Here is a 27,674-nt window from a genome sequence, read left to right as displayed (position 1 = left end):
TTGTACTGGTGTGTACCATAGAAAATTTTGGTTTTGAATATGATTTGAATACTATTGAACAAATCAGATGAGCACTGAGCACTGAAAACAAATCATTGACAGCTGGTTTTTGAGTTACTGGTGTGCATTTTTGTATTGAAAGAGGCAGGATACACTTAATTCTGAGTGTGCCTGATGACATGTGATAGTGAATAATAAAAGCATTTAGGGTAAATAATGACTTAGTACAACCAAATGCAGTATATTTCTCAGAGCTTGTGAAATTATAATGAAAGGGAACAACAATCTCATAAAAAACATCGGAACCTCAAGTATTAGAATAAGAAATCACAACAAATGTTGATGGGTTTTTTTTCATGTCTACAAATATTCTTTTTTTCTGTCTAACGAGGTAAGTCAGACAGTATAATTTAAAGCAGACTTTATCTTTTTGAAATAATTGAATCATTGTTAGTTTGGGACAGACCATTTCCTTTTCCATTTTCCTCTTCAGTCACCAAATGATACTTTGTTCATTTTAATTTTGTCATATAGTTATTAAAATAACAAGATGGGTAATGTAGAAAATTATTATAATGGTTTAGATTAAAAATTTTAGGTAAATTTTAATTCTTCAGACAGATCTGACAGGTATTAGACTATGGATTAAATCCTGATAGTATCATATTTCTGGGAGACTATTAAAGCCTGACAGGCAACGGAGCTGTGCCGATAGAATGTTCATGCTGTAAGCAGATTAAATAAATTTGGCTTCATGCTCTTGAATCTGTTATCTTTCCTTCCTTTTGTGTGATTAAAAACTAACTGTGAAGTTACCGACTAAGGCTTGTTTAGTGTAGTTTGGGTTTTTTTTTAAGTTTTCTGAAATAATTTTGAAGAAGAAAAATATAAGACTGAAGAGATCTGTTTATCAAAGATTGTTCCTGGAATATTGATGTCAGAAATATTAGAAATCATAAGGAAAGCATCTGTTTTAATGAAGAATATGACTAGTTTCTACTGCCTGGTTCATTTCTGGCATGCTAGTTAAGAGTATGATATTTCTTGGGACTTGAGAACTGATCAAAACAAGCAAATAAATATAGCCATTGAGTACCAATGCTCTATAGTTTCTCTAAGTTGTCATTGTTACACATTTGTGTGACAGCTCAGATTTTTCCTCCAAGACTGGAGATGAGCCAACAGCCGATCTGGTCTGGAAGGTCCCAAGGCTATTGCCAGTGTTGGGACTGGTCATTGGAGCCATTGCTCAATGTGCACTAATGTTCTGGAGCAAGTACTGGCAGAATGGAAGGGGGTCTTCACCTGGGTGTGCTCAGCTGGGGTTAAGAAAGTAGTCCCCTTCTTTCTGCCTGCAAATGTGCTGCCTGGGAACCAGATTTCCCCAGAGGTGAACTTGCAGCTCACATCAAGGTCTGGGGAAGGTCATGAGCATTATGAAATACTACCAATCATTCTGGTAAAGCTTGTCTTTAGATAGTCTTGCTATGCCCTTCAAAGGAAATATTCTTGGACATTCTTCAAAACTAGTTGTATATATTGGGACCCATGGATACTTTTGCAGATTTGGGTCTGGATTAGTACAGGCAATATTTATCAACTCTAATTACTACTATAAATTAGTGTGTGTACAAAAGATTAACATACTAAATTTATACAATACACTAGGTAGATTTTTTCAGAAAATGTGAAAGTGTCCATATTGGAGGTAGAAGATTTTATCTGACAAATTAAGTTGATTACTGTGTTCTAATTACTCAAGGATGTTGTTTTATCTGATGCAATATGATTATTAGAGTTCTCTTAGAGACTAATTACTATTTTATCATTTTAAATGAAATAAAATGGTACCAAAATGTCTGTCTCTTTGCTGTTTGCTAAAGTGCTATAAAATCTGTACATAGTTTAACTTTCTCCTCTTCACAATCCCTCCAGAATTTTCTTTTAAATCATTTGAACAAAGAAATCTACAAGCCACTGCTCATTAACTTTTCAGCACAAACTACAGCAGCTCAGATTCAGGATATCATAATGTCCAAGCTGGACAAAAGGAGAAGAGGAATTTTTGGACCTCCTCTCGGGAAAAGAATGGTAACTGATAGATTTCTGCATGTGAAGAAGTGCTTAAATGCAAACAAATATGTAAATGAATTATTGTCTCAACTGATTATGGATGATATCAGGAAAGGATGCTCAATTGGAAATAAGCTGTCAGAACTCTTAATTCTTCTAATTTAGATCCTCACATTTCTCTTCTTCTTTCTCCCTTTGCCCAGTAGTACGCATCTTGTTGTAATCAACAGAAGAAAATGTGATATTAGCTCTGGTATGAATAATTGTGAACAGCATTGTCATATTTCCCCCTCCATACTTTGTGATGTTATTGCGAGTTCTGTATGGGTGAGTGTCACAGAGGGACCCCAAAGTCAGTTTTAGGTGGCAAAACAAGTTCCAAAACAGACTTTATTCTGGCCAGAAAAGTACAGCCAATGAACCAACCAAAACAGGGTTGATACAATTAGTTAGCAGTCTGATAACGTAAGATAAAGGTTTGGATATCAGTTCAGGAGATTATTGGGGTGTAGCAAATGAGAGTAATGATCCACAGTGTGTACGCATGCACTCACAGGGAACAAAGCCAGAGCCCTCTGCCCCAGATACTATGCTCACCTGGTTAGCCAAGTACTACACTAACCTGGTTAGGCAAGTACTACACTTGCCTGGTTGGCAAGGACTTAAATTATCATTCATCCAAACGAGGAGGCGAGGTGCTCCCAATCCCAGGAAATTTCCTTAGATGGCATTCCCGCCTAAGGGGCGGGCTTTTGCACAGACCCACTGCTCCAAGAAGACCACACAAAGGGAATCTTCAGCAGGAACCCCGTTTCATAGTCTGATCAGATCTGGCTGTGGGCATTCCAGAAGCTTCTCAGCTTCTCTGGGCCCCTCCTCTGCTAACGACCCTGTCAACCAACTCTGGGTCCCACAAAAGACCCGTTAACTGCCCCATTGAGGAAGAGGGGGATGTACAACTGTCACAGCAGTTCTCAGAGAGGGGGTGAGTGCAGCTGCTACAGTGAGCTTGTTGCTGGTATGAAATCAGTGTTGAGAAACCAGCTTTGAGCATGAGATTGGACCAGGTGAACTCTGAGGTTCCTTCCAAGTGGGATAGTTCAATGATATTGGAATCATTGAAGGAGATTTGAATCTTTTCTGTTGTTGTGACTGCCAGCCTTTCAGGATCGATGGAACTGAGAAGCTTGAGAAGATTAGAGTAGACCGTTTTTTCTTCCCCTGCAGCAAGCAAATCCTTTTTTCCTCTGTCTAGAACAGTTGCAATGAGACTGAAAATTGAAATCTAAGGAATTTCCATTATATCTTTTTTTTTTTTCTTTTCAATCCAGATGATGAAAAAATTTAGTCTTTAGTGAAAATTTGAAAATTGTTATGTTCAAAATGCAGTGATAAATGTATGTGATTTAATACTGGTACTTTCAGGATGCCTGTAGACTTTTTATCTGCAACGTTGTTTTTTTCTTATTGTCAGTATTTCCTAGTTATTATTTAAGAAATGCTTGTTATCAAGAGCAAAATGTATTAATGTTAGAAGTCCATTAAAAGTTAGAATAATTTAAAGTCTTCCCCTGCCTCCTCCTCCAAGCTATTCTTTCAAAGATGTATTTTAGTCCAGTCTTAGAGATGTAAACGTACTTTGAAGTGATAAATTTTGTCTGGTGTGTATTAGTCAAGAACACCTCAAGCTGTTTCAGTACATGGCCCAAACTGCAGTGCTTGACAAGGCCTATGATTTAACCTGTTTTTCTTTGGACCAAATTCTACCCTGTATCAGTTAGAGAACGAGAATAATTGGGGATAAAAATCATAAATGTGTTTCTAGAACTTGCATCAGTTGCATGAGTTAGTTGTGTGAAGGTGGTTTGTAATCAGCAGTGGTGTATACTTTAGGAACAGCAGTGCTGAGAAAGATGTAATATTTGATAGATTAAAAACCAGAACATTAGTCTCATCAAAGTTTTAAATTTATGTGGGTCTTCCTGAGTATTAGTTTACCATCTTTCACTAAATACACTTAGAAATAAGAAGAGAAGCATAATGTTTCTCTCCTCTCTAGATATGCTTTGAAATGGCTTTAGAGCGGTGCAGTTACTTCCTAAGTCTGACTTTTATTTAACCCAGCAGCAACTCCATTCAGAGCTTAGAACCACTTTGCAAAACTGTATTTATGTATATTACTTTTATCAGTTTTAGTGGGAGTGAACTGATGAGCAGTGTTTCCAGAAACAAGCAAAATGGTGGTATATATTTAGTAAAATAGATGAATGCAAAATCCTTGTTGGTTTTTGTTTGTGGTGTTGTGTTTTGTTTTTTTTTTTTTCTTTTCAGATTGTGTTTGTAGATGATGTGAATATGCCAGCACGAGAGGTGTATGGTGCTCAACCACCTGTTGAGTTACTCCGGCAGTGGTTGGATCACTGGAATTGGTATGACCTGAAAGACTGCTCAATGATTAAACTTGTCGATATTCAGCTTGTATGTGCAATGGGACCACCAGGTAAGGGATGGATATTATGCCATTTTTCCTTTTTCTTTGGTTTCCAAATGCTGAATACTTCTTGATGCATAGTGTTACAATGTGGGTCTTTATGGAGGTAGATAGGATGTGAGGAACCCTTGCCTTGCAGGCAGCATGAAAAGTACTCTCCTAGGTAGAGTGGTTGAGGAGCAGCAGAGAGACTACACGAGCCTGTCAGGAAAAAAAGTGCTTTTCAGGAAGATAGAATGTATCTACGAAGTATTGATGAAATCCATTTGGATTGATTAGACCCTCCATTGGTCTTCAGTCAATTTTATTCTTCTTCAAAACCTTGCTGAATAGCACTAAGTGATGTTCTTAAGCCAATAAACCTTACTTTACTTGGCTAAAATTAAAAAAAAAAAGGAAAGAAAGAAAAAATTAAAGCATATGCTGTACAACAGTCATTATATTCATTATATTTCTGATAGCTTGCACACACATTGACTGTATGAGCTGTTGAGTTAAAAAAAAAAAATGGGGTCTGGCATATTTGATCAGTTAAAATGAGGAATTAGTGTTTCTTTGATGCTGTTGTGTTTGCTTTCAAAGAATCTATACAACCTATTTCCTTCACTACAGCAGGAGTTGTGTAACAGAATTTCTTTTCACAGAATCATTCAGAGCTTCATCTCTGACATAGCCCCTAAAAATTTGTCATAGCTAAACACGTTTACAGTGTTTCGTCGGGCTATGATTGGTGCTTTGCTTCTTGTTCCTGCTTTTGCAGTTGTTTGCACAGACACACACACACACACACACACGAAGGTGCCAGTGAACCTTCTCTAAAACATCCCTTCGTCTCACGTTCCTCTTCCAGGGTGATAGTGCAGAAGTGACTTTCAGCTGCTCTGAAGCTGAGTGTTTTCCTTTCTCAGGAGAAGTTTGTAGCTGATTTTGTTGAAGTCCTCTTCTGGTTGAAGAGTGAAAAATGGACTGATCAAATGTACAAGTTATGGTCCTATTTACGTCGAATATTGCACTTCAGCCTCAGTCTGAAGAACTTATTTTAGTAGCTTTGTCCAGGAGGCTACTTCCAGGACTCACAAAATTATATTCTCCTTTCCAGCCTGTGTATTTTTTTTTTCTCCTAATAAGAAATGAAGATCTGAAATCTGTATGTCTGAACAGAGCTATTGAAGCAAATACAAAGCTATTTAAAGAACACTGAAAGCTATTTTGTTCAAGTTAGGTATAAATTTTATGTTAGGAAGTGATAATCTTTTGGGTAAAATTCATGTTTATACCCCAATTGCTTGTGTAATTTTACTGTCCATACACATATAAACTTCAATAGCATTTGTGAACTGCTGTGTCTGAGAGATTACCTTAGTTGGGGTAGAAAGAAACAGGATGAACTGGCCTATTTAGCATAAAACACTGAGATTTCTCAGCAGACACTAGTAATGCATATGCAGTTAAATACAGATAATCACTAGTTCTGTTGCAGTCTCAGGCAGCTGAATGGGAAACAGCTTCAGGCCAGGAGTATTTTAGTTTCCTTTAGTGTAGGGTCATAAGTGACCTATGAAGTCACATTTTTTAAAGGAACTTACCATGCTAATTGGGTTGCACTTTGCTATGCCCCTGGAGATAGGGATGATATAGTAGATTGCCCACTTTTCAGCTACTTTTTTTTTATTTGCTGCTGTAAGAAGCTGTGCAGCAGCTTAGCCCTGAATTCTGAACAGAAGGCTAAAGTATCCAATAAATTTCTGGTTTATGTCCCCATATTTCTACACTGGAGAAAATTTATATGGAATAAAGTATACAGTATAACTTGTAGAGGTTTCTTTGACTGGGATGCTTTGAAAATCAAGAACGTGGGTTTAAAGTTTTCTTTTGTAACAGAAGCATAGTTTTAACATAGTGTCAAATCTATGTATCTGCAACTGAATGATATCAATCTTTATTTTACAGACCATTGGTTACAGGAGAACAGATTGACACTGAGCTGCAGGTTGCTTTCATTAGGTTTATGCCAAGCGTGAGCCTTCTAGCTGAATCAAAGATCAATTTTAGAAACAAATGGCTAGGCTTTTCCTGTTTTCTTTTGAGTTTTTCTCTTATGTGTTGATGCTTTCTAATATCTAGGTGGTGGTCGAAACCCTGTAACACCACGATTCTTGCGACACTTCAATACAATTACTATTAATGAGTTTGATGACGACTCCATGTACACAATTTTTTCTAGGATCTTAGACTGGCATCTAACAATATGGTAAGTGACATCAGTGTATTGGCAAAAATCAATGTTTCAATAATGGTAGTAGGAAGTCTCCAAGATATGTTTGTAGGACACTACTCTTGAAAAGGAATTATAATCTTTTCTATCCTGTGCCTTTTGAGTTACTCATTACTCCACAGAAGCAGGGCTCAAAGATCTTTTTCCAAAGTCTCTCACAGAGGTTTGGATTAGACAAGGCTAATTCATTTAGTTGAGGTATTTCTGTAACACAGTATTCTTTGTGTAATAAACAAGAATAGAATTTGGTTAGTCATGATTCAAAGAATAGAACTGGAAAGTACTCTTAAATTTCCTGTAGCCTTTGCAAAGGCTTACTATTTATTTGGCATTTCACTGCTGCATAATTTTTAACTCCACTCTTAGGAATGGACTTCACCTTTCATTGTCTCTCCGTTCTGACAGCTAAGCTCCAGAAGATGCTCATAACCTGTTTCTAGGCCAAGTTTGTGATTTGACAGCTTCTGCCCCTTGGAGGGAGAAAATCTCAGGAGACAGAAAGGCATGTTGGACCTGATTCCTCTGATGCTGTTGTTAGTCATAAAAGTGAGGGAGGAGAAGAGGATAATTAGCTGTCTGACATAGCCAACGTTGTCAGAATGGGCCACAGTTACCATATTTGATTTGCAGAGTTAATCTGTTAATCCAGTGAGAGAACTAAGATCTGTAAAACTACCTGTGAGAAAGTAGAATCACAGAACTTAAAGATTGGTACAAACTTTTAAGTAAATTAGTATACATATGCACTGTTATTTATTAATTGGCATACTAGTATGATGGAACTGCAAGAATCATTCTGTTCTTACCACCTTTTATAACTTCTCAGTTACAGCTTTCCATCAGAATATGTAGCACTGACTCCACAAATTGTTAATGGAACCATGCGACTCTATAAAGAAGCTATGAAGAATCTGCTTCCTACCCCAGCCAAATCTCACTATTTGTTCAATCTCCGTGACTTTTCACGTGTTATTCAAGGTGTTTGCCTGTCAAGACCTGAAACAACAGAATCTGCAGGAGCGATAAAACGTCTCTGGGTTCATGAGGTAAATTACCTAATACTAAGAAATTATTTTTATGATAAATAAGAAAAAGATGTGGATTTGTCTGTTAATCCTTTTGTGATGCCATCTCCTATTGGCTAATAGCTGTGAATGGGTAGCATGCTCCTGAGAAAGGATTTTGCATAGTGTATGGGCAGAAGAAATCAGACATTTTCAGAATATGGATCATATCTTAGTAGAGAAATTGACTGTTGATACCTTCAGTTTCACATGATTATGTTGATTTTGTTTGCTGTTGTTTCAGTTGTTTGGGGTTTTTTTGTTTGGTGTTCTTTGTTGGTTCTATTTGTTTTTTGTTTTTTTTTTTCTCTTCTGGGCTTCCTTTAGAAAAAATGATTGAGTTTACTGTCTTCAGCAAATGCTGTCTGTCTTCCAGTCATATTAAGATAGACGGGCTGAAAGAGCTCAAGTGAAACATCCGTTACAAAAACAAAAGGAAAAAGCCCCGTGTAGCTGATAGCTGATCTTTGATGTTTTTCCTGGATTAAAAGAAAGCAAGATCATTGACAATCGTCACCTTTTCAATTTTTAGCTCTAGTTCATAGAATCAAATCAGCATAAAGTGACCACAGAAGAGACCTTTGGTGATCATCCAGTCCATCATCCTTCCCCAAATCAGGATCACTTAAAGAAAGGAACAACAGTTACTTTGGAAGTACTTTTTTATGAAAATGTCCTACAATTCTCTATGGATAAAGGATGTTCAGACTTCCAGGCAATCTAGCTGTAGTGGAATGACCAACATGATCCCTTCCTCTTTGCAGCAGCCTTTTATGTGTTTATGTAATAATGTTTATAAATATGTGTGTGTACATATGTGTTTCTGTATGAATTTTCATTGTAATTCAGAAGTCATATTACTGGGCTCAACTGTTCCAATTCATTCTAAGTATCCATTTTGGTCTTTCTGTGTAGTGAAGTTTCAGGTACTTTCTATTTTGAAGGCTTTTTCAGAATTGTATTTGTTTTGTCTTGTTTAAAAGAAGCATACATTCCAGAGCAGAAGCAACTATTAAAATAATTACATTTTTCTTCTACAGGTTCTTAGAGTGTATTATGATCGCTTGGTGGATAATCTTGACCGGGCTTGGCTTGTTGGATTTATCAAAGAAGTGGTGAAAACTGACCTACATGAAGACTTTGATGAACTTTTCCAGCATCTGGACTACAACAGTGATGGCAGAGTGGAAGAGGATGATTTGCGTAGCTTAATGTTTTGTGATTTTCATGACCCTAAGAGAGATGACACTAAATACAGGGAGATAAGTGATGTGGATCAACTGAGATTAGTTGTAGAGGGTCACCTTGAAGAGTTTAATAACATAAGCAAAAAACCAATGAAGCTTGTCTTGTTCCGATTTGCTATAGAACATATTTGTAGAATTTCCCGTATTCTGAAGCAGCCTCGCAGCCATGCCCTCCTTGTTGGTGTTGGAGGGAGTGGTCGACAATCTCTTACTCGGTTAGCAGCCCACATGGCTGAATACAACCTTTTTCAGGTGGAAATAACAAAAAGTTATGGTGTTAATGAGTGGCACAGAGACTTAAAAGTCATTCTAAGAAAATCTACTGAAGGGGAAACGCAAGGAGTTTTCTTGTTCACAGATACACAGATTAAAAAAGAGTCATTCTTAGAAGACATTAACAACTTCCTAAATGCAGGTGAAGTGCCCAACCTCTTTGCAGTAGATGAGAAACAAGAGATTTGTGAACAAATGCGTCAAGTAGATCGTCAGCGGGACAGGAGCAAACAGACAGATGGCAGTGCTATAGCTCTTTTTAACATGTTTGTTGATCGCTGTCGAGATCAGCTTCATATAGTCCTGGCAATGAGTCCCGTTGGAGACGCTTTCCGTAATCGCCTTCGTAAATTCCCAGCTCTTGTCAACTGCTGCACACTGGACTGGTTTCAGGTAAAACCAAAACTTTTGAGCATGTTCTCTAACGGAAGTGCAATAGAAACATGACTTCAGCCCCTTTTGTAGCAAGTAATTCTCTTTGGCCAAGTTAGCACTGAAAGATATCCTAAATTTTCTTAGTGCCATGTTTCATATTGCTTACACCATTAGAACCTTTCTGATTGTAATAAAGGCTAGTACAGGCTGAATGCAAAATCATCAAGAAAATAACCTTCTGACTGTGGTATACAAGTCTTAACTGGATTAACATAGCACCGTAGATGTTACAGATTTAAATATCTAGCGTTTTCTTCTGTTAGCAGGACTACTGGTATCTAGGGTGCCAAAAAAGTTTGAAACTGAAACACTCGTCAAAAAAACAGACATTTTTTTATGCAGAACACTGGATTTTTTCCCCACTGCTCTGCAATAAAACCATATTCTATCTGTTATGTGCAAAAGACCTTGGAATACTGGAGAGGTAGAATTTAATCATATAGAGAATCTGAGGAACTTGAATTTCATCAAGTTTTGAAATGTAGTACATATCTTTAAAGGTTATTCTGAAGAGGAAGAGCAGAGACAGTTACATACACATCTGAACATAGGGAAAATGCAAAATATATTAGTATCAGTATTTCTGTTAGATTAAATAAGACAGTGGGCTTGAACTGAATCTCTAAGTAGTTTGATTCTTTTCAGTTTTGTTACTGCCCTATTTGATGATCTGAAGTCATTCCTCTGTGCCTCCATAATTTTATGTATGGGGTAAAGATAATTTGTTGAAAAATGTTTTGAGATTTAGTGTGAAGTACTGGGTAAGAGAAGTGCATTTATTCATTTGTTTTAGACATGGCCTGAAGATGCATTAGAAGCTGTTGCCTCTCGCTTCTTGGAAGATGTGGAAATGTCAGAAGAAACTCGAAGTGGGTGTATTGACATGTGTAAAAGCTTCCATACATCTACCATCGTTTTATCTGACTTATACCATGCAGAGATGCAGAGACACAACTATGTTACACCTACTTCATACTTGGAATTGATCTCCACTTTTAAAAGTCTACTTGAAAAGAAGCGCAGGTAAGGATTTAGAATGTGGCTTTTTCTAGAGGAACTCAAGCTCACCAAAAATAGTATTTTCTGTCTCTCATAGCTAATCTGAACAAAACAAGTGAATTCTTCTTAGTTAATTTAAATTGATCGAATGGTAGATGGATAAAATGTCCTCTTATTGGGCAAAAGGTCTGACTTGGTACTCTCAAAAGATAATTGGATTAGACCACTGCTAACATTCCTGTTGATGTTGCTCTATGTTGATTAATTACCATGGTAGCATCATATCCATAATGCAGCCTCCTTACCATGCGGTTCTCTGGAGGCTGGAGGGAAGATGCCATCTGGGCAACCATCTTCCAGGTTGGTGAGTGTCATTGGCTTGCTAGCAGGGTTCAGCTGTGCTGTGCCTGAGCAGAAAGGAGCTCTGTGTGCATGTGCACATCTGTTCTGTTCTCATGGCTGCTGAGGAAGAGTTCCTTCTTCTTTCCTTTCCTCATAGACACAACATTTCCATACCAACTAAGACAAGTGCATAATTTGATCAACAGGCTGTGTGAAACACTGCACGCAGCAAGAAATTCCAGGAAGAAAGGAATACGGTTTTGAATGTAGTGATCCAATGCCTTTGGAATTCCTTGATTCTGACACTGTTGGCTGTCCCCAGTCATTCACATTCTACTGCTGAAATGTTTTTTCCCAATTCTATTAATCCTCTTTCAACATCACCTCACCTCATAATCTTGATGAGTTTATTCCCATCTCCTCCCTCTCCTTTTCTTGTCTATTACTCCTGTGCCATCTTCATTTTGTAGCTTCTGCCAGCAAAGAGGCAGAAGCTTAACAATCACTTGTTTGCCTCTAAGTGATCACTTATTTCTCTCCATCCAAATCTCTGAGTATACATAATGGCATAGTTCAAGACTACAGCTCAAGTAACCACTGCTACTTTTACTGCTTGTTGAGCAGATCAAACAAGATTGGCAGAGTTTGTTGGTTCAAAGTAGTGAGAAATTTGGGGAATGAATTCCAATGAATGAAGTGACCAAGTACTGATCAAATATCTTTATAGTGAGCTACTGTTTATTTATTTCAGTAAGGTGAAGAAAATGAAAAGAAGATATGAAGTTGGCTTGGAGAAACTAGAATCTGCAGCATCTCAGGTGTCCTCGATGCAGGCTGAACTGGAGGCTCTGCAACCTCAACTCCGAGAAGCTAGCAAGGAGGTTGATGAGATGGTGGCTGTTATTGAAAAGGAATCTTTGGAAGTAGCCAAAACGGAACAAGTTGTGAAAGCTGATGAAGCAGTGGCAAATGAACAGGCTATGGCTGCAAAAGCCATCAAAGATGAATGTGATGCTGACTTAGCACAAGCCATGCCATGTTTAGAAAGTGCTCTGGCTGCCCTGGACACTCTGACAACGCAGGTATGGCTAACTGCATGTTGACGTGCTGTAGAGGTATTCAGATATCCAAAGGCAAGGAAATCTACATTTTCAGATTTTACATTATACTTGCACAGTTTTATAATTTAGAAACCTTTTGACATCTTTCAGTATTAAAAAGCAAAATGCTACTTTGTCTTTATTTTCTAGTGAAAAAGCCATAAGGCTAAATTTTTCTGGAGTACAAGATCAAATATTATGCTTGACATTTCAAAATTTATAGCTACCTATATATATAGCCATCGTACCCTCCAGCAGATCAACACTCCCACCCAATTCTGTGTCATCTGCAAATTTACTAAGGGTGCACTCAATCCCCTCATCCAGATCATTGATAAAGAGATTAAACAGAAGTGGCCCCAATACTGAGCCCAAGGGAACACCACTTGTGACCAGTCACCACCTGGCTTTAGCTCCGTTCACTGCAACTCTTTGGGCCCAGTCCTCCAGCCAGTTCTCATCCATCGCAGAGTACACCCATCCAGGCCATGAGCTGCAGCTTCTCCAGGAGAATGCTGTGGGATACGGTGTCAAAAGTTTTACTGAAGTCTAAGTCTACATCCCCAGCTTTTCCCTCATCTACTAGGTGGGTCACCTTGTTGTAGAAGGAGATCATAAACCCATGTTGACTGAGCCTGATCGCATGGTTTTCTTGTATGTGCCATGTGATGTCACTCAGGATGATCTGCTTCATGGCCTTCCCCAGCACCAAGGTAAGACTGACAGGTCTCTAGTTCCCTGGATCCTCCTTCTGGCCCTTCTTGTAGATGGATGTCATGTTTGACAAATTTGACAAATCCAATCAACTGGGACCTCCCCAGTTAGCCAAGATTGCTGATAGGTAATGGAAAGTGGCTTAGTGATCACCGCGGCCAGCTCCCTCAGCACCCTTGGATGTATTCCATCTGGCCCCATAGACTTGTGGGTGTCCAAGTAGTGTAGCAGGTCACTAACCATTTCCCCTTGGATTATTGGGGCTTCATTCTGCTCCCCATTCCTGTCTTCTGGCTCAGGGGGCTGTGTACCTGGAGCACAACTGTTCTGACTACTCAAGACTGAGGCAAAGAAGGCATTTAGTATCTCACCCTTTGCCTCATCTTCTCTCACTATGTTTCTCCCTGCATCCATCAGGGGATGGAGATTCTCCTTAGCCCTCCTTTTGTTGCTGATATATTTATAGAAACATTTCTTGTTGCCTTTAGCAGTGGTAGCCAGGCTCAGCTCTAGTTGGACTTTGGCCCTTCTTATTTTCGTCCTGCATAACTTCACAGAATTCTTGTATTCCTCTTGAGTAGCCTGCCCCTCCTTCCAAAGGTTATAAATTCTCTTTTTATTCCTAAGTTCTGAGTCTATAAATGGAGGTTGAAATCCTGTGTCTCCCCATGTTAGGGGACCACTCTTGATAGGAGTATGACAGTGGAGGCAGCCACCTTTGGTTTTATGGACATTCAGTTTTTCTTTGCCTGGATAATGTTTTGCTCACGGTGGGATGAAAGGACATCTCCGAGATTGTAAGAGTGAGGATGTGCTGTGTGCTTCAGCAGTTCGTGCTGAAAACAAGATTTTCAAAAACTTTCAAGAAAACCTTAGAAAGCAGGGGGTTTGTTATCTACAGCTGTTGTTTGCTATCAAAAGTTTTAGGTTCTGGCACTGTCAGATCATTGGCATGCTTTGTGAAAATAGGAGATGGCTACTTAGTCACTTCAAGACAATTGCATGATGGTTGTGAATAACAAGAGAAAAACAAGGCTTTGAAGGCTAATGCAATGATCCTTGAGCTGCTGCCAATGCTTAGTGTCTCCAAGGTATTATAATTCAAGAGGGAAGAAAAAAAAAAAAGGTAGGTAGTTCTAAGGAGAAAAAACAAAGGGTTTTTTCCTCAAAGTTGTAGTTGAATAGCATGATGAACACAAAAAAAATAATAAAATCTGTGTGTAGGAGTGCTTAGAGTACCTGTGGAGGACTGTTGGTTTTGATTCAACCTTCACCTTGGCCACCAGTGGTGGAAAGCAGAGCGGGACACACGTTGCAAATTGTTCCATAAATGAAGTGTTTTGTTTGGAGAAAAAGATCTCTACATAATTCATTACTTCTGAGATGAGTTCCATAAGTGACAAGAAACTGTGAGCCTTTTATGGCTTGTTCAGCAAGGATGAGAAAAGAGTATAACAGTTTTAAGTGTTATTTTGCTGTTGACATCTAAGTTTTGTAGAAATACACATGCAGAGACACTGAAATTTAGAACTAGGCAGGGACCTCTGCCAGTCATCATCTTCCACTTGTAATCTGTTTCACTTTACACACTTATCATTAAGAAGATTTTCCTGGTGTTTACTATTAATCTTACTCATTACAATTTAATTTTGTTTTCTGTCCTGCTCCCTGTGGACATGATTCTTTATCTTTTATTCAGTTAAAGACTTTCCTCCTTGATCTCCCCACCCTCAGTTTTCTGAAAGCAAGTCATCACTATTCATTTAGACTTTTGTCACGAATCAAGTGAGCTTTTCTGGTTATTCTTTCTGTACCTCCTTCATACATTCAGTTTAGGTGCATTGCCCAAGGCTGAATACAAGATTTCAGCTGTGGTTTGCTGAATGCTGTGTAGAGTAGAGGAGGATTATTGACATGTGTAGTTTGTCATTCATGCTACAGCTGTATCATTTCCTGAAAATCACAATTATATAATAGCTGCTTTCCCTTTTCTTTTTGTGCTAGTTTTGTATCTATAGTTTTCCATTTCTGCAATTTATACAGATTTTTTTTTACTCTCCAATGTATTTGCATTTATTCTCAACTTTCTCTCGGTTGAGAATATAATATATTCTCTTTTCCATCATTCATTTCAGTAATGAAAATATTGCATAGGTCTGGACCTGCACGAGCTGTGTCAAATCTTTGCTGTGTTTTGACAGAGTTATCAGTTGTGGTGGTCACCTACTCACAGTTAATCTTTTAGAGACATCAGATGCAAAGAGCATTAGCGTTTTGACTATTTACTCATTCTCACACTTTTCACTGGGTGCGTAGCCAGCACTTTCTTGCTTTTCTGACTAGTACTGTAGTTATAGAATTTTTATACTTCATAGTTGTATTGCTTGTAATGGCAGCTGAGTTTGAGTTTAGCCTTTATAATAGTCTTCTATTCTGCTTACAACCCTTGGTTGTATTAAGTTAATTTGTATTTGTCCTTAATTTTTTTTCCCAGAATGGCTGTCTAAATTTGATTTTCATCATCTCCAAGGACTTTCTTCCCTGGAGATCCCATCAGCTAGTTTTCTGACTGCATCATGGAAATTCCATGGCTTTATTTACTTGCTCTTTTTTCCCCTCCGCTGCACACTTGTGTGGTTGTAGGTGGTGTTTTTTGTTGTTGTTTGGTTGGTTGGTTGGTTTTGGTTGTGTTTTTCATTTGGTTTGGGTTTTGTTGTGTTTTGTGGTTTGTTTTTGTGGTTTGTTACTTTGTTGTTGATGTTGGGGGGGTTTTGTTGTTTTTTCCTTGTAGGTCCAGGAAAAACAACAGTTGCAAGGAAATTGTCTTTTTGTCATCCAGCCTTAATGTTTCACTTTTGTTTGTGGCACAAATGAATGTTCCCAGAACTCAAAAGATACAGCTTTCTATCCAAATTGCCAAGGTTTTAGACCTCAGAGAAACCATGGGCTAGCTCTTAAAAACTAACATTAACTGGCAAGATAAACACAAGATTCTAGAAATCCTTGGATTTATTGGAGTATGGATTCTGTGAGAAAAGCTCTTAGAAAGACTATTGGAATTTCCATGCAGAGTTATTATTTGGAAAGAGTAAGAGAGATTATTCTCCATAAACCTACAGATTACAAACCTCTTGCTTGAATAGTTGTACAAATATGTGTAGAATTGTTTCATTCTTATGTATTATTTTTCTATATTTGCAGTTAAAACTTTGCTCCTTCATTTCCTGATATTTCTTAGCATGTCAATACTCCTTACCTAATAGTTTTCTTCCTTTTAGCTGCCACTCCCCTCATTAAGCTCACTCAGGGAATTTAATAACTAACCAGAATACAAATTGATTTGTTTTCTGCACTGGAGACCAGAGATCTTTAGTTTTGAGTTGAAGGAAGCTTTTACCTTGTTCTCTTCAATCTCCTAATGCAGTGCTGATGTGATCCTGTCAGCTTGAAGTGTGTGTTAGAGCCTGAACTGAAAGGTCGAATGTAACGCTGGAACAGCTGAACTCCAGCACTGCAGTGCAATGCCCACTGCTGAATTAGGAGCAGAAAGAGTACAACTGAAAATGAATTGTGTATAAAAAGTTTTTGCTTCCTCTAAACTGGTTGTTGACTGGATTTCAGATATTTTTGTTTAGATGTCAGTGTTAGTTTAATCTGCATAACACCTTAAAGAAAGGACTAGAAAGAATGGAAAAAAAAAGAAATAAAATTTTCTTTAAATAAATTTAGATGTATATAGATGGGCCATGAAGGCTTGTCCTATGAACATGAAATCACAGTGTATTTAAAAGGATAGACTAAGGATAGCAAATGTATATGGCAAATATTATCTTGACATGAAAAGTATTATTATTTCTCTTGTAATGGAAGAATTAATCCACCTATGTTCAGAACACTCAAGGTACTGTTGTTTTTTTTTTTAATTATTATTCTTTTAAGGATATTACAGTGGTTAAGTCCATGAAGAGCCCTCCCGCTGGTGTCAAGCTTGTAATGGAAGCTATATGCATCCTTAAAGGCATCAAACCAGATAGAATTCCAGATCCAGGAGGTTCTGGAAAAAAAATTGAGGATTTCTGGGGTCCTGCTAAGAGACTTCTGGGTGACATCAGATTTCTTCAGTCTCTTTATGAATATGACAAGGATAACATTCCCCCAGCTTACATGGCCATCATAAGAAAACGGTATCTTACAAATCCTGAGTTTGTACCAGAAAAAATTCGAAATGCTTCCACAGCAGCAGAGGGTCTGTGCAAGTGGGTCATAGCCATGGACGTTTATGATGTGTAAGTATGCATAAAAATTCTTAAAAAAAAAGGTTAAAATAAATTTTATTAAAGAGATCAGTTTAACACCAAAAGAGATGTGAAATTATGCCTCACTAGTGGGAAACTTGTGCAAACCAACTGTCATACCTGATGTTAAGGTGTAGAGCCTGATTTTTTCACTTCTGAATTTTTCTCGGAAGGCATGGGAGCAAAGATCTCTTCAGTTGGCAAGTAAAGTTAACTTCTTTTTAGGGTGTTGCAATTTGAAAGTTCAGTTGTGGTAGGGAATGCATGCATTCATTTGAGAGAAGATTTTGTTATTGGACTGAAAGCTTAGTGAATGCATACTTGGTAGAGTTCTCAATTTGAGAACGGCTATTAACATTGTAAGTATCAGTTGTTAGAAAACTGACTAAAAAGATGGTCTTTAAAGGAGAGCTGCAATTTAGAGCAGTAGAAGAGGGGATTAATTAATTATGAGGCTAATACTTGTGAAATATTGTTTCAGTTGAGCATAGGGACATTTTAGACAATTTTCTTGCCGCTTGCTTTTGGAAAGATAAACAATATGTTTTCAGTTATATGTTACTTCAAATATATTCTTCACAAAAATATCTCTGTAAAAGATTGCAATCCTCAAAACTGGAAAAAAGATTCCTGAATGTGAAAAGCTGTTAATTTTTTATTTTGTGTACACAGTTGCCTGAATCTGTTTGTACAGTGTCTGTGAGTGTTACTTAATATATTGATTATTGTTGTGTTCCTAATGGCACAAATCCATAATGGATTCTCAGTTGTGGTGAAAGGGGACACAGCTTGGATGCATAATCTTTTTTGCCTTTACCCATTACCTGTTACAGAAAAAAATGCAGAAACTGCATAAATCAGTCAGTATCAGTACAGAAAAAAATGATTAAGTAAAGTCCAATTGTCTTCAGGTATCATGAAAGTATGGAATGGAATCCTGCATGAGCTACTGAGTTTTTGAGGTTTCCCTTCATCTCCCCTATGTTCATTTCTTTTAATAGTAACCCTGAAGTTAGGGGTAATCTTTCAGATGTTTAATGTGTTCTTTGGCTTTATTCAGAGTGACAAAAAATGTTGCACCCAAACGGCTGAAGCTGAATGAAGCTGAAGCAGAACTGACGATTGCTATGGATAGTCTAAGAAAGAAACAAGCAGACCTGAAGGAGGTTCAAGATAAACTGGCTTTACTCCAACAGACACTGGAATCCAAGAATCAGGAGAAGGCTGACTTGGAAAGTCAGGTATATGATGCAAAAGATGAACTGACATCCAGACAAGTTATTTAAAATTTGCTTCTTTTTCAAATGGTATTTTTCCTTTTCACTGCCAATACTTTTAACAAGTCAAACTTTTAGATAAGCGTCTTCTTATTTTGGTGTGATGGTCTTTTAGTTATAAATGGGCAGATCATGGAAAATAAATGCTTTAAAGTAGTAGAAAATGTAGATGTTCTGAATTTACCCAGTGATATCCCTCTCCTACATAGTAATTCATATTGGCTTTCTTGTGAGGAGATAAATTTCCAGTGATTGTACTAGGAGTTTGATTCACCTATGAACTTGTAAGTCAGTACATTGGAAGCTTTGAAAGTCTAATGCAGTTTTGAGAATGTTTCTGGTAAGCTCTGTTCCTGACTGCTAAACAGCTGTTATGTATGCAGAAAGAGGCAACATTTAGAAGACGTTTTGTTTTTTTTTTTCTTAAGATTTGCAGTACACCATCTTACATCATCTTGAGCTTTTTATGTATTTATGTTTTTTACAAAAATAGTATTGGCATTTGAAATGGAGTCATAATTCGTGTCTGTATTTAGTCAGCTCTTGGAGTGCTTCTGCATACTGATGGGGTTTGGAAGCAGAAGGGAGGGAGAGACTTCACCAGCACTTATTCCTGTGGTGTCAATTGGCTGCATGGTTACCAAAAGTGAGGATTGTAACAGCAACGAGAGTTGGCATCATCGTATGACGTTTGATCGTTTCCTTGCCTATATTTTCCATATTGCATCAAGAGCTAATTTGAATTGTGTGTGTTACACTGACTATCTTCCTTTACTTGGGTGAAAATATAACTGAATAGTACTGTACTGGTACCGAGATTGTTTTTGTTCTTTAACCATTTCCATTATAATAAGAAGGTGTTTCCTTTCTATTTGATGAAATTACTGAAGAAAACATCTGCACGGGAACATAATCCTTGAATGCTTTTAATCTTTGTAAAATGTGTGTAAATTGATCATGTAATATAATCAGCAATTTTCTTGTTCTGAGGTTGACTTGTGCAGCAAGAAACTAGAGCGAGCAGAACAACTGATTGGTGGCCTTGGGGGTGAGAAAACTCGCTGGCAAGAGACTGCTTTGCAGCTAGGAAGGCAGTACACCAATTTGACTGGTGATATACTTATTTCCTCAGGAATTGTAGCTTACCTAGGAGCCTTTACATCCAGCTACAGACAGGTATTATGTACAGTGGTTTTGTCCCTATGTTTTGTAGCAATCTAAATTTTATTAATTTTTATTTTAATAGAAGTTTTATATTTTTAAATTATGTTTTAGCAGAATTCATAAGTGGAACTGAAACTGTATTGTAGGCTTTTGAGTACTGTTGATAAAGCTCATGGAGGAAATTCTTCCTTCATTCTACTATACTTATTGCGGTGAAACGCGTGGAGTTGTTTGGTTGCTTTTCTTCTCTAAAGCAATTGCCGGTAACTTTATACCTCATGGCTCAGGTTGCTTCTATTCCATTCAATGGCTAAATTCTCCTTAATTTCACAGAGGTCAGAATGACCTTCTATTTCAGCAGCAGGACAATTAAGCAAGTTCTGAAAGTGCAGTAATTCTGTACAAAAAGAGACAAAGATACAGTAGCTCAATAACATAGCAGATTTGTATCTGTAGCTTGTAGTGAAGTAAATGGGGACTCTGAATACAAAAAGATTTTTTTGATGTGACAACTGGCTTTAGATACAACAATGTTTAGATGTCAAAATTACCCTGACTTTGACCACAAAAACCTGCCACTGAATTCAGCCATTTATTTTGAAAACCAGGTCGAGTGTATCAAATATGGCTATAAAAGAGAGATAAAAAAATCTAATGTGTACCTCATTTGAACACATAATTTGGATATAATCTGTATTTCTGTTTTTCCTTCAATGTGCTTCCTTTGACCATTTTTCTTTAGAAAATTCGGTACTGTTCGTTCATAGAACTATTTTCTTCATAATGCCCATACCATGATGTTATTATTTTAAAACTTGACAGAGTGAGAGTTTATGGGGTGAGTATTTATAGCATAAATAAATAGCAGTTTTTACAGTGCAAATGACATAATTCGGAGGGAGTGTTCTCTTTTCTACTTACAACCTGCAATGTGTAGAACATTGCACCTGGGTAGGTAGGGGCACTTTTGGTGAAACACCCTCAGGGGTGCTGAACTGCATTCCAGGCAAGTGTAGCTACAGGTGCAGATGATCTTCATAAGAGGCAGAGACATCTGCATGATTATTCACTAAAAATTAATATGTAGTGATTTCACTGAAAATTTTAGTGTCATTTCATTCTGTCTGGCTGCAGAGTTGCTTTCTCTGTGCAGCAATGGGTCTGGATTCCTGGTTGCTTATTCCTACTCTGATGATTGTGCAGACACAGATTAGACAGGTCTCTCTTTGAGAAATTGTTGTGTAGATGCTGTCACTGTTGTGTGGTTCCTCATTGCTTCTGCTGCTATGATTTTTATTTTAATAAGACAAAAAGTGACTTTGGGAATAAAAGTGAGCTTTGGGAATATGAACTTTATTTTGTGCAAATTGATGGATCCTTCATTCACAACCTCTGGGAATGTCTGTGGCCCTTGGACTATTTTCTTGAACAGTGAATATCTGAGTTTTGTTGTTTGAGGCTTTGCCAGCTAATGTTTTATTTAGAATACTATCTCTTTTAGTTTATACAAAGCTTTCATACAAGATTATGCCTTTCAGATGAACATGGTATTTCTATATAATTTCCTTCTTTAGGGGCATTCTTCCTAGTGGAATACACTTTTTCATTTACATCTTTGAAGTTGTGTGTCTTGATTATTACTCTGCGCCATACAAACATGTATAGTTTACACAACTGTAGTGAGTTAGATGATACAGAGAACAGTGAATTGTAAAAAGCAACTCTTAATGATGGTTACATTTGGTTAAGTCCTGACAAGTACTCATTATGTCTATCCTGACATTAAATAATTAAGATACTTTTTTTTTAGTTAGAATATCTGCATTTGTTCTACACTCATTTTGTAGTATAGAAGACTACCACTGAAATGGTAAATAAAAACATACCAAGGCACTGACCAAATAAACATGTATTTCATACATAGAAATCACATACAAAGGCATTTTTAAGAGACTTTTTAGACATTTTATCCAGAAGGATTAATTTATTTCCATTTGAAGATATAGTGATCTTGTACGTAGCAATTGTTACGGGAAATGGGTTGAAAAATATATATTTTTTAATAGTTTGAAAATTTTGTGAATACATGGAACTTAAGTTAATACTTGTTTTCTTCTTCTCTAGATGCAAACTAAAGAGTGGACATTGCTATGTAAAACAAAAGACATTCCTTGTTCTGATGATTTTTCCTTAACAAATACCCTGGGAGAACCAGTGACAATCAGGTCTTGGACTATTGCTGGACTGCCTTCTGACATGTTTTCTATTGACAATGGCATCATTATCTCGTAAGTAAAAAAAAAAAAACAAACAAAAAACAAACGAACAAAAACCCAACAAAAACAGTTACAATGAATAATTTTCATTAAACAGCTTCTCATAACATGCTTTTCAGTTTTTATTTTTATAGACAGTTTTCTGCTATATATCCAATGTAACAACCAGAGTTACAAAATGACTATAACATTTAAGCTTATAAGAAATACTACTCATTCTTTGTAACTTGATAATGTCAAGATTTTAAATCTGTGAATTCAGTCCACTCCTTTTCAAAACCTATGGATTGCTATAATGATACCTTCTCCTTCTCTTCTCCCCTTTCTTTTTTTGACAAACATACTGCACACTGAATTCAGTTTAAAACATCCTAAAATGCTTCAGGAATAGAATTTTAATGCTATTCTTGCAGTACAATCAGTAGATATGGAATTAATTCTCCTTTCAAAAGCTAAAGCTCGTTGATTTTGAAGAAATATGCTAGCATCAGGAGCTACCAAAAGGTGTTTCTGTAGAGCTACTGAAAATAGTTTTGCTAGTCTTTCCATGAGGGTCACATACTTTTTCCTTAAGATGGCATTGGAAATACTGTAGGTAAGATCTTGATTACTTGTCTAGACACAGTTTCCTAATTCATGTTGCCAGCTGGTAGGAGATATTAACACCATGTTTGTAACTCATGTAGTGTGGAAAGCCCTGACATTTTGGCAGTGTTGGTTTGTGCACTCATGAGCTGAGTCTTGCCTTTCCTGGATCACAGGAACAAAACAACAACCAAAGGCCCAAGTATCTCTCCTCCTGAGGGCAGCCAGGGAGGTACCGAAAGTCTGAATGGAGAGAACTTCTTGTCTCCTTTCTTACAAGGGGTGATTCCAACAACACACTCTTTGCAGCTCCTTGCTGTTTCTTTTGTACTTTTGTCCAAATGTCCTTCTTAACTGCTTCAAGAAGAAAAGGTGTGAGAGGCCTTTACTGCCATAGCCTCTGATTTCAGAAAGGTGCTTTCACATCCATTCAGGCAGGTAGAGATGGATCTTCCTCATCCTGGAGAGACTTGTGGAGAGTGGATAAAAGGTGAGAAGGTGATTCTGTACTGACAGTTTGCAGTCTGTTTTTTTGAGGGCTTTGTTCCCCTGGCTGTCGATACTTCATACAGACAGGTCATTCCTGGGATCCCTCCTGGAGCAGAATGACCTGGCATATTCCTAGACAAAAGCTGTGAGAGCTTTGGGGTTTGGGTTAGTGTAGGGACCTCTTGAGTAGGCATTATGAATAGGAGGGCCACAAAGTCTTCTTTGCACCTGGTCCAGTCTGCAAAGAACTTTAAAAAAAACTATAAAAATGTTAATTTGTAGCAGAGACATGATTACATCCTTGCAATACTGGAATTTACTAAATACTATTGATAGTTGAAAGCTCAGCAGGTGTAATTTTATCTGCCTGCTGTAATGTGGTTAGCAGAACAATAGTCTTCTCACAAGTTGAAAAAAGTCCTCATAAGGAAAGGCAGCTTTATTTTTCCTTTTGAAATCCGTCTTGGAATTTTTTTGTTGGTTTTGTTGTTGTTTTTAAATTTTCCCTTTTGTAATTATCATCGGCTACATTCAAATAATTTGACTTTAAATAAGTTGACTTTATCTAATGATACATTGTTTGATCTAAAGCATTTTTGAAAACTCTGCATATTTAAAGCTATTCTGCTGTCCTGGTGGTTACAACTGCATGTCCTGAATCTCTCCCTCTCTTCCCTGTGGAAACTTTCTTCCTTCAAGGGCAGGCTCGCCAGGGTCCTTTACAGATAACCTCTTTATCTCGCTCATTCTCCAAGGGGGAAGACAGACATCCTTGTTCGGGTGGTGAATGGTCACTCCTGAGTCCAATGCGTGATCCCTAACCCAGAAGGAAACTCTGGCAGCCTGTGTCTAATCTCAGGCTACTGCCACACATGGGACACTTCTCTTCCAGAACTTTCACTCCTAAACCTCTGCTGTCTTGCTTGCACAGCCTCCATTTTCAGTCCAAAGAACCTCAGGTGCTTGGGCTCCCTACCTCCAGATATATTCTGTTTTGTAAGTGATCCTATTTACTTGGGCACATTTTACTGTGCAGAGATTCTGCAAGCAGGATCAGTCATGATTTCTGAGTACAGAATTATTTTTTTCACTAATACACATACATGATAGTTAGGAATAACACTACTAAGCTCAACATCAGTTTGCTCATAAGGGCATCGAGCACTCTGTACGTCTGTGCTCACCACAAGCTGGCACTGAGGTGGGGAAATGTTGGCCTCCATTGCATCTGGCAAGGACTGGTTCTGGGTCTTGCTGAGCTGCCAGAGCTGCCAGCAGTTGCCAAAAAATTAAAAAACACTCTCTGCTTTTTAATTCTTTCCGAAGTTCTGTAAGATTTCTTTTTATGCTGAATCTGGTAAAAAAAAAAAAAAAAAAAAAAAGTATTGCTGGCTTTTTTGTTTGAGTAGTAGGCTGTGTTATATCTGCTAACCAACTGAGATCTGACTGGGGCCCTTCATCCACATGTTTAGGACTATATTGGAATTCTCACTTCTGCCTACCTGGCTGGGTTCTAATTGAGGTGTTTTTTGCTGTGATTGTAATTGACCATTACAATGTGTCACTAGTCTTAGATATCTTGGGTAATGTAACTACATGAGGTAGAGCATGTTGTAAATATTCAGTGAAGTAGTTACCAAATCTGGCAAAAATAAATCCAGGAGTTCTTTGTGTCCATTGCTGCCTTAGGATTAGTACCTTTGAATCTGCTTATGTATTTTGCTTTATACTAACTCTAAATTGTCTCTCTGGTGGAAAAGTCCATTTTCATTTGAAAATGCTCACTCATGCATAAGTCTGTGTTAAAGCTGTTCAAAATCTAGAGCCATCTTTTTATTTTGAAAGTGTTATAAAATCAGCTAAATTTTCTAGGAAGTAACAAGTCTTATTCTAAGTACTTTCTTTGGAAGAGGAAATTATTTTTTTTTAAACAATGACCTTTGAGTTTCATCTGTCTGCTGGTTAATTCATCAAGGATTGTGCCCAAGGATGTGCCTGTTCATACTGTTTCATACTGATGTGCTTTTGTTTTAATGCTAGAGGGAATAAATTGCTTTAAGAAGTCCTTTTAGGTAAACATTTGAAGAGTTTATGCCTCAGTTTTGAAAGTTTGTATTTTTCCCTTCAGGAATGCAAGAAGATGGCCTCTGATGATAGATCCTCAGGGTCAAGCAAACAAATGGATAAAGAACATGGAAAAAGCCAATAACTTGCATGTGATCAAACTCAGTGACCCTCAATTTGTTACAACACTGGAAAATTGCATTCAGTTTGGAAGCCCTGGTAGGTTGACTAATGAAAGTGTGAATTACAGAAGAACCTGGAGGGGTCACAATTAACTAAAAAATGAAACTTCACTGAGAATCGAATGTTATCATCGTTAAGGAAAACTGAGAATTTTTTTTTCTCATTTTGAATCACATTAGTTCTATAGTAATGGAAGTCCTCAGCCCAGGTTAAAAGATACTTCTTAGCACAATACAATGCTCCGTTTAACTTGTATCTTTTGATTGCTTTATTAGATTTGCCATGCTTTTGTTTTCATATTACAATAGTGTTACTTCTAAAAAGTTGTGTTGTTTTTATTTGGCTTTTCTAGAACATCAATACCAGATTGCTAGGCTGTGATCATTAATGGTTTTAATATCCTCTGTAGGATCTTTATTACAACTAGTCATTATTAGCCTGAAATAGAACTAAATTAATGAAATACAAAGTTACAACTCCAGCTATTTTTCAATGATTAACCAGACTACAAGTAAATAAAAGGATTATTTTTTATCCATTATTTATTTCTTGATTTTTACGATCTCAAATGCTTACAGTGAAAACAGAGGCAGACTAAGTTACCCCAAATTATTTCTGTGGTGCATGGCATTCAATTTGTTGTTACTTCTCTTTTTAAAAATGGTAGCCTTCAACTGCTGTTCTAAGCCATTGGCAGCAGTAATAATGATAGTATTTTAGTGGCTTTTTTTTTTTTTGCAAATTGGTATACTATTTAAAAGAAATGAAAAGTACATTTTGTTGATTCATTTTTCAAGCAGCCGAATACTCTCAGAAATGTTAATCTTATCTCTAGATGTTGCTCAATTAATTTTTCCTATTGTTTACACACAGTAAATACACATTATGCATATGTATTGAAAAGAACAGTCAATTATTAATATAAATGCCAGGAAAGTCGTACTAATTCTTACGTTATTTTGAAGTGCTACTGGAGAATGTTGGAGAAGAACTTGATCCTATCCTAGAGCCACTGTTGCTCAAACAGACATTTAAGCAGTCAGGGAGTATATGCATCTGCCTTGGAGACTCCACTATCGAGTACGCTCCTGAATTCCGCTTTTATATTACAACTAAGTTGAGAAATCCACATTATCTTCCTGAAACATCTGTTAAGGTGAGAATTTGCAAAATGGATGTGCAAGTCTGTTTTAATTTTAAAATTATTCTGTTTTTAAAATTGAGGAAGAATTTCTGGCATTTGCTTATTCCTCCCCGGCCAACGCTGGGGTACTTTTTCACACTGCTGGGAGACTGGTATCATGTGCTGACATTGCTCAGGTCTTATACTTCACCTTGCTACGCTGTCATTCTTTCATACTGTCAGGAATTTAATTAATGAATTTATTTTAACACCTTTCCCAGTCTGTATCTCCTGATGCTATTTGGTTACCTTTTATTATAAAAATATTTACAAGGACTTAATGTAATAGTCACCTCACATGCAAAATCCACATTATGCTTTCACGTTCACGATTTTTATCTGTAGTGTAGTTACGAATGGTAGTCGGAGCAATTCCTGGCATTGTGCCTTCTTTATAGCAGAAAATATATTTACAGAATTATATATTTGATAACTATAGCTATTCCTATTTTTCTGTTAGGACAAAAAAAATAGGAACAAAATTGGTGTTTCAGTCTTTCTGAAGTTGCTTGGGAAATGTATTCCCCCTTTTATTTATTATTCTTTTTGAAGAACTGTTTATAGAAAAGTATTACATATGTCCACCGTGCTTCAACATTGACTGCACTGAAACACAAAACTTTGAAATCAAAACTTTTAGAACCATTATGAATGTCAGTAAAATGAACAGGAAGTTGTTTCAACAGTGAAGGAGTACTGCTGCAGGGAAAATGGACAAGAGTTAATGAAAGGGAATAACTTCTGTTCATTTCAGTGCAAGAACACAGATATGCTATCTGTCCTCCAAATTTTTTTTCAGATGAGGCTTACTATAACAAAAAACTATGAGTGATGTATTTTAAGAAAGTTAAAATACTACCCTTCCTAACTTTGCAAGCAAAACTCATGAAAAACCTCAAATATTTGGCCAACTTTGAGATGTCATTAGTGGCAGAAGCAGATAAGACGAATTAACTTCACAGGTATTATATTCCATATTCTAACAAATCACTATGTTCAAGGTAAACATTCTTTTGCAACACAAGTCAATGGTATCCATACCCACCAAAAAAGCCCAAAGAGAATCTGTAGTCACTATTTCAATGAATTGAAACCAATATTTTAATGTCTTGATGATGGGTAAGTAGATTATTTTCTTGGTTTTG

The 27,674-nt window shown here is 37.1% G+C and overlaps 1 protein-coding gene across 1 annotated transcript in view; it reads left to right on the top strand.

The window, feature by feature from the left end:
* DNAH7 (dynein axonemal heavy chain 7) overlaps positions 1-27,674 on the top strand; it is a 92,152-nt gene that overhangs the window by 43,162 nt on the left and 21,316 nt on the right. The window contains exons 32-44 of the mRNA XM_071810749.1: positions 1,936-2,091; positions 4,405-4,573; positions 6,689-6,815; positions 7,666-7,885; positions 8,944-9,816; positions 10,652-10,881; positions 11,951-12,281; positions 16,953-17,299; positions 18,369-18,549; positions 19,576-19,761; positions 21,874-22,037; positions 25,228-25,382; positions 26,312-26,502. Coding sequence (XP_071666850.1) covers positions 1,936-2,091; positions 4,405-4,573; positions 6,689-6,815; positions 7,666-7,885; positions 8,944-9,816; positions 10,652-10,881; positions 11,951-12,281; positions 16,953-17,299; positions 18,369-18,549; positions 19,576-19,761; positions 21,874-22,037; positions 25,228-25,382; positions 26,312-26,502 — 3,330 coding nt within the window. The remainder of the gene's footprint in view (positions 1-1,935; positions 2,092-4,404; positions 4,574-6,688; positions 6,816-7,665; positions 7,886-8,943; positions 9,817-10,651; positions 10,882-11,950; positions 12,282-16,952; positions 17,300-18,368; positions 18,550-19,575; positions 19,762-21,873; positions 22,038-25,227; positions 25,383-26,311; positions 26,503-27,674) is intronic.

The sequence above is a fragment of the Patagioenas fasciata genome, chromosome 7, assembly GCF_037038585.1.
Source record: "Patagioenas fasciata isolate bPatFas1 chromosome 7, bPatFas1.hap1, whole genome shotgun sequence".
NCBI classification, from domain to species: domain Eukaryota; kingdom Metazoa; phylum Chordata; class Aves; order Columbiformes; family Columbidae; genus Patagioenas; species Patagioenas fasciata.
This window is presented reverse-complemented; position numbering and strand designations above follow the sequence as displayed.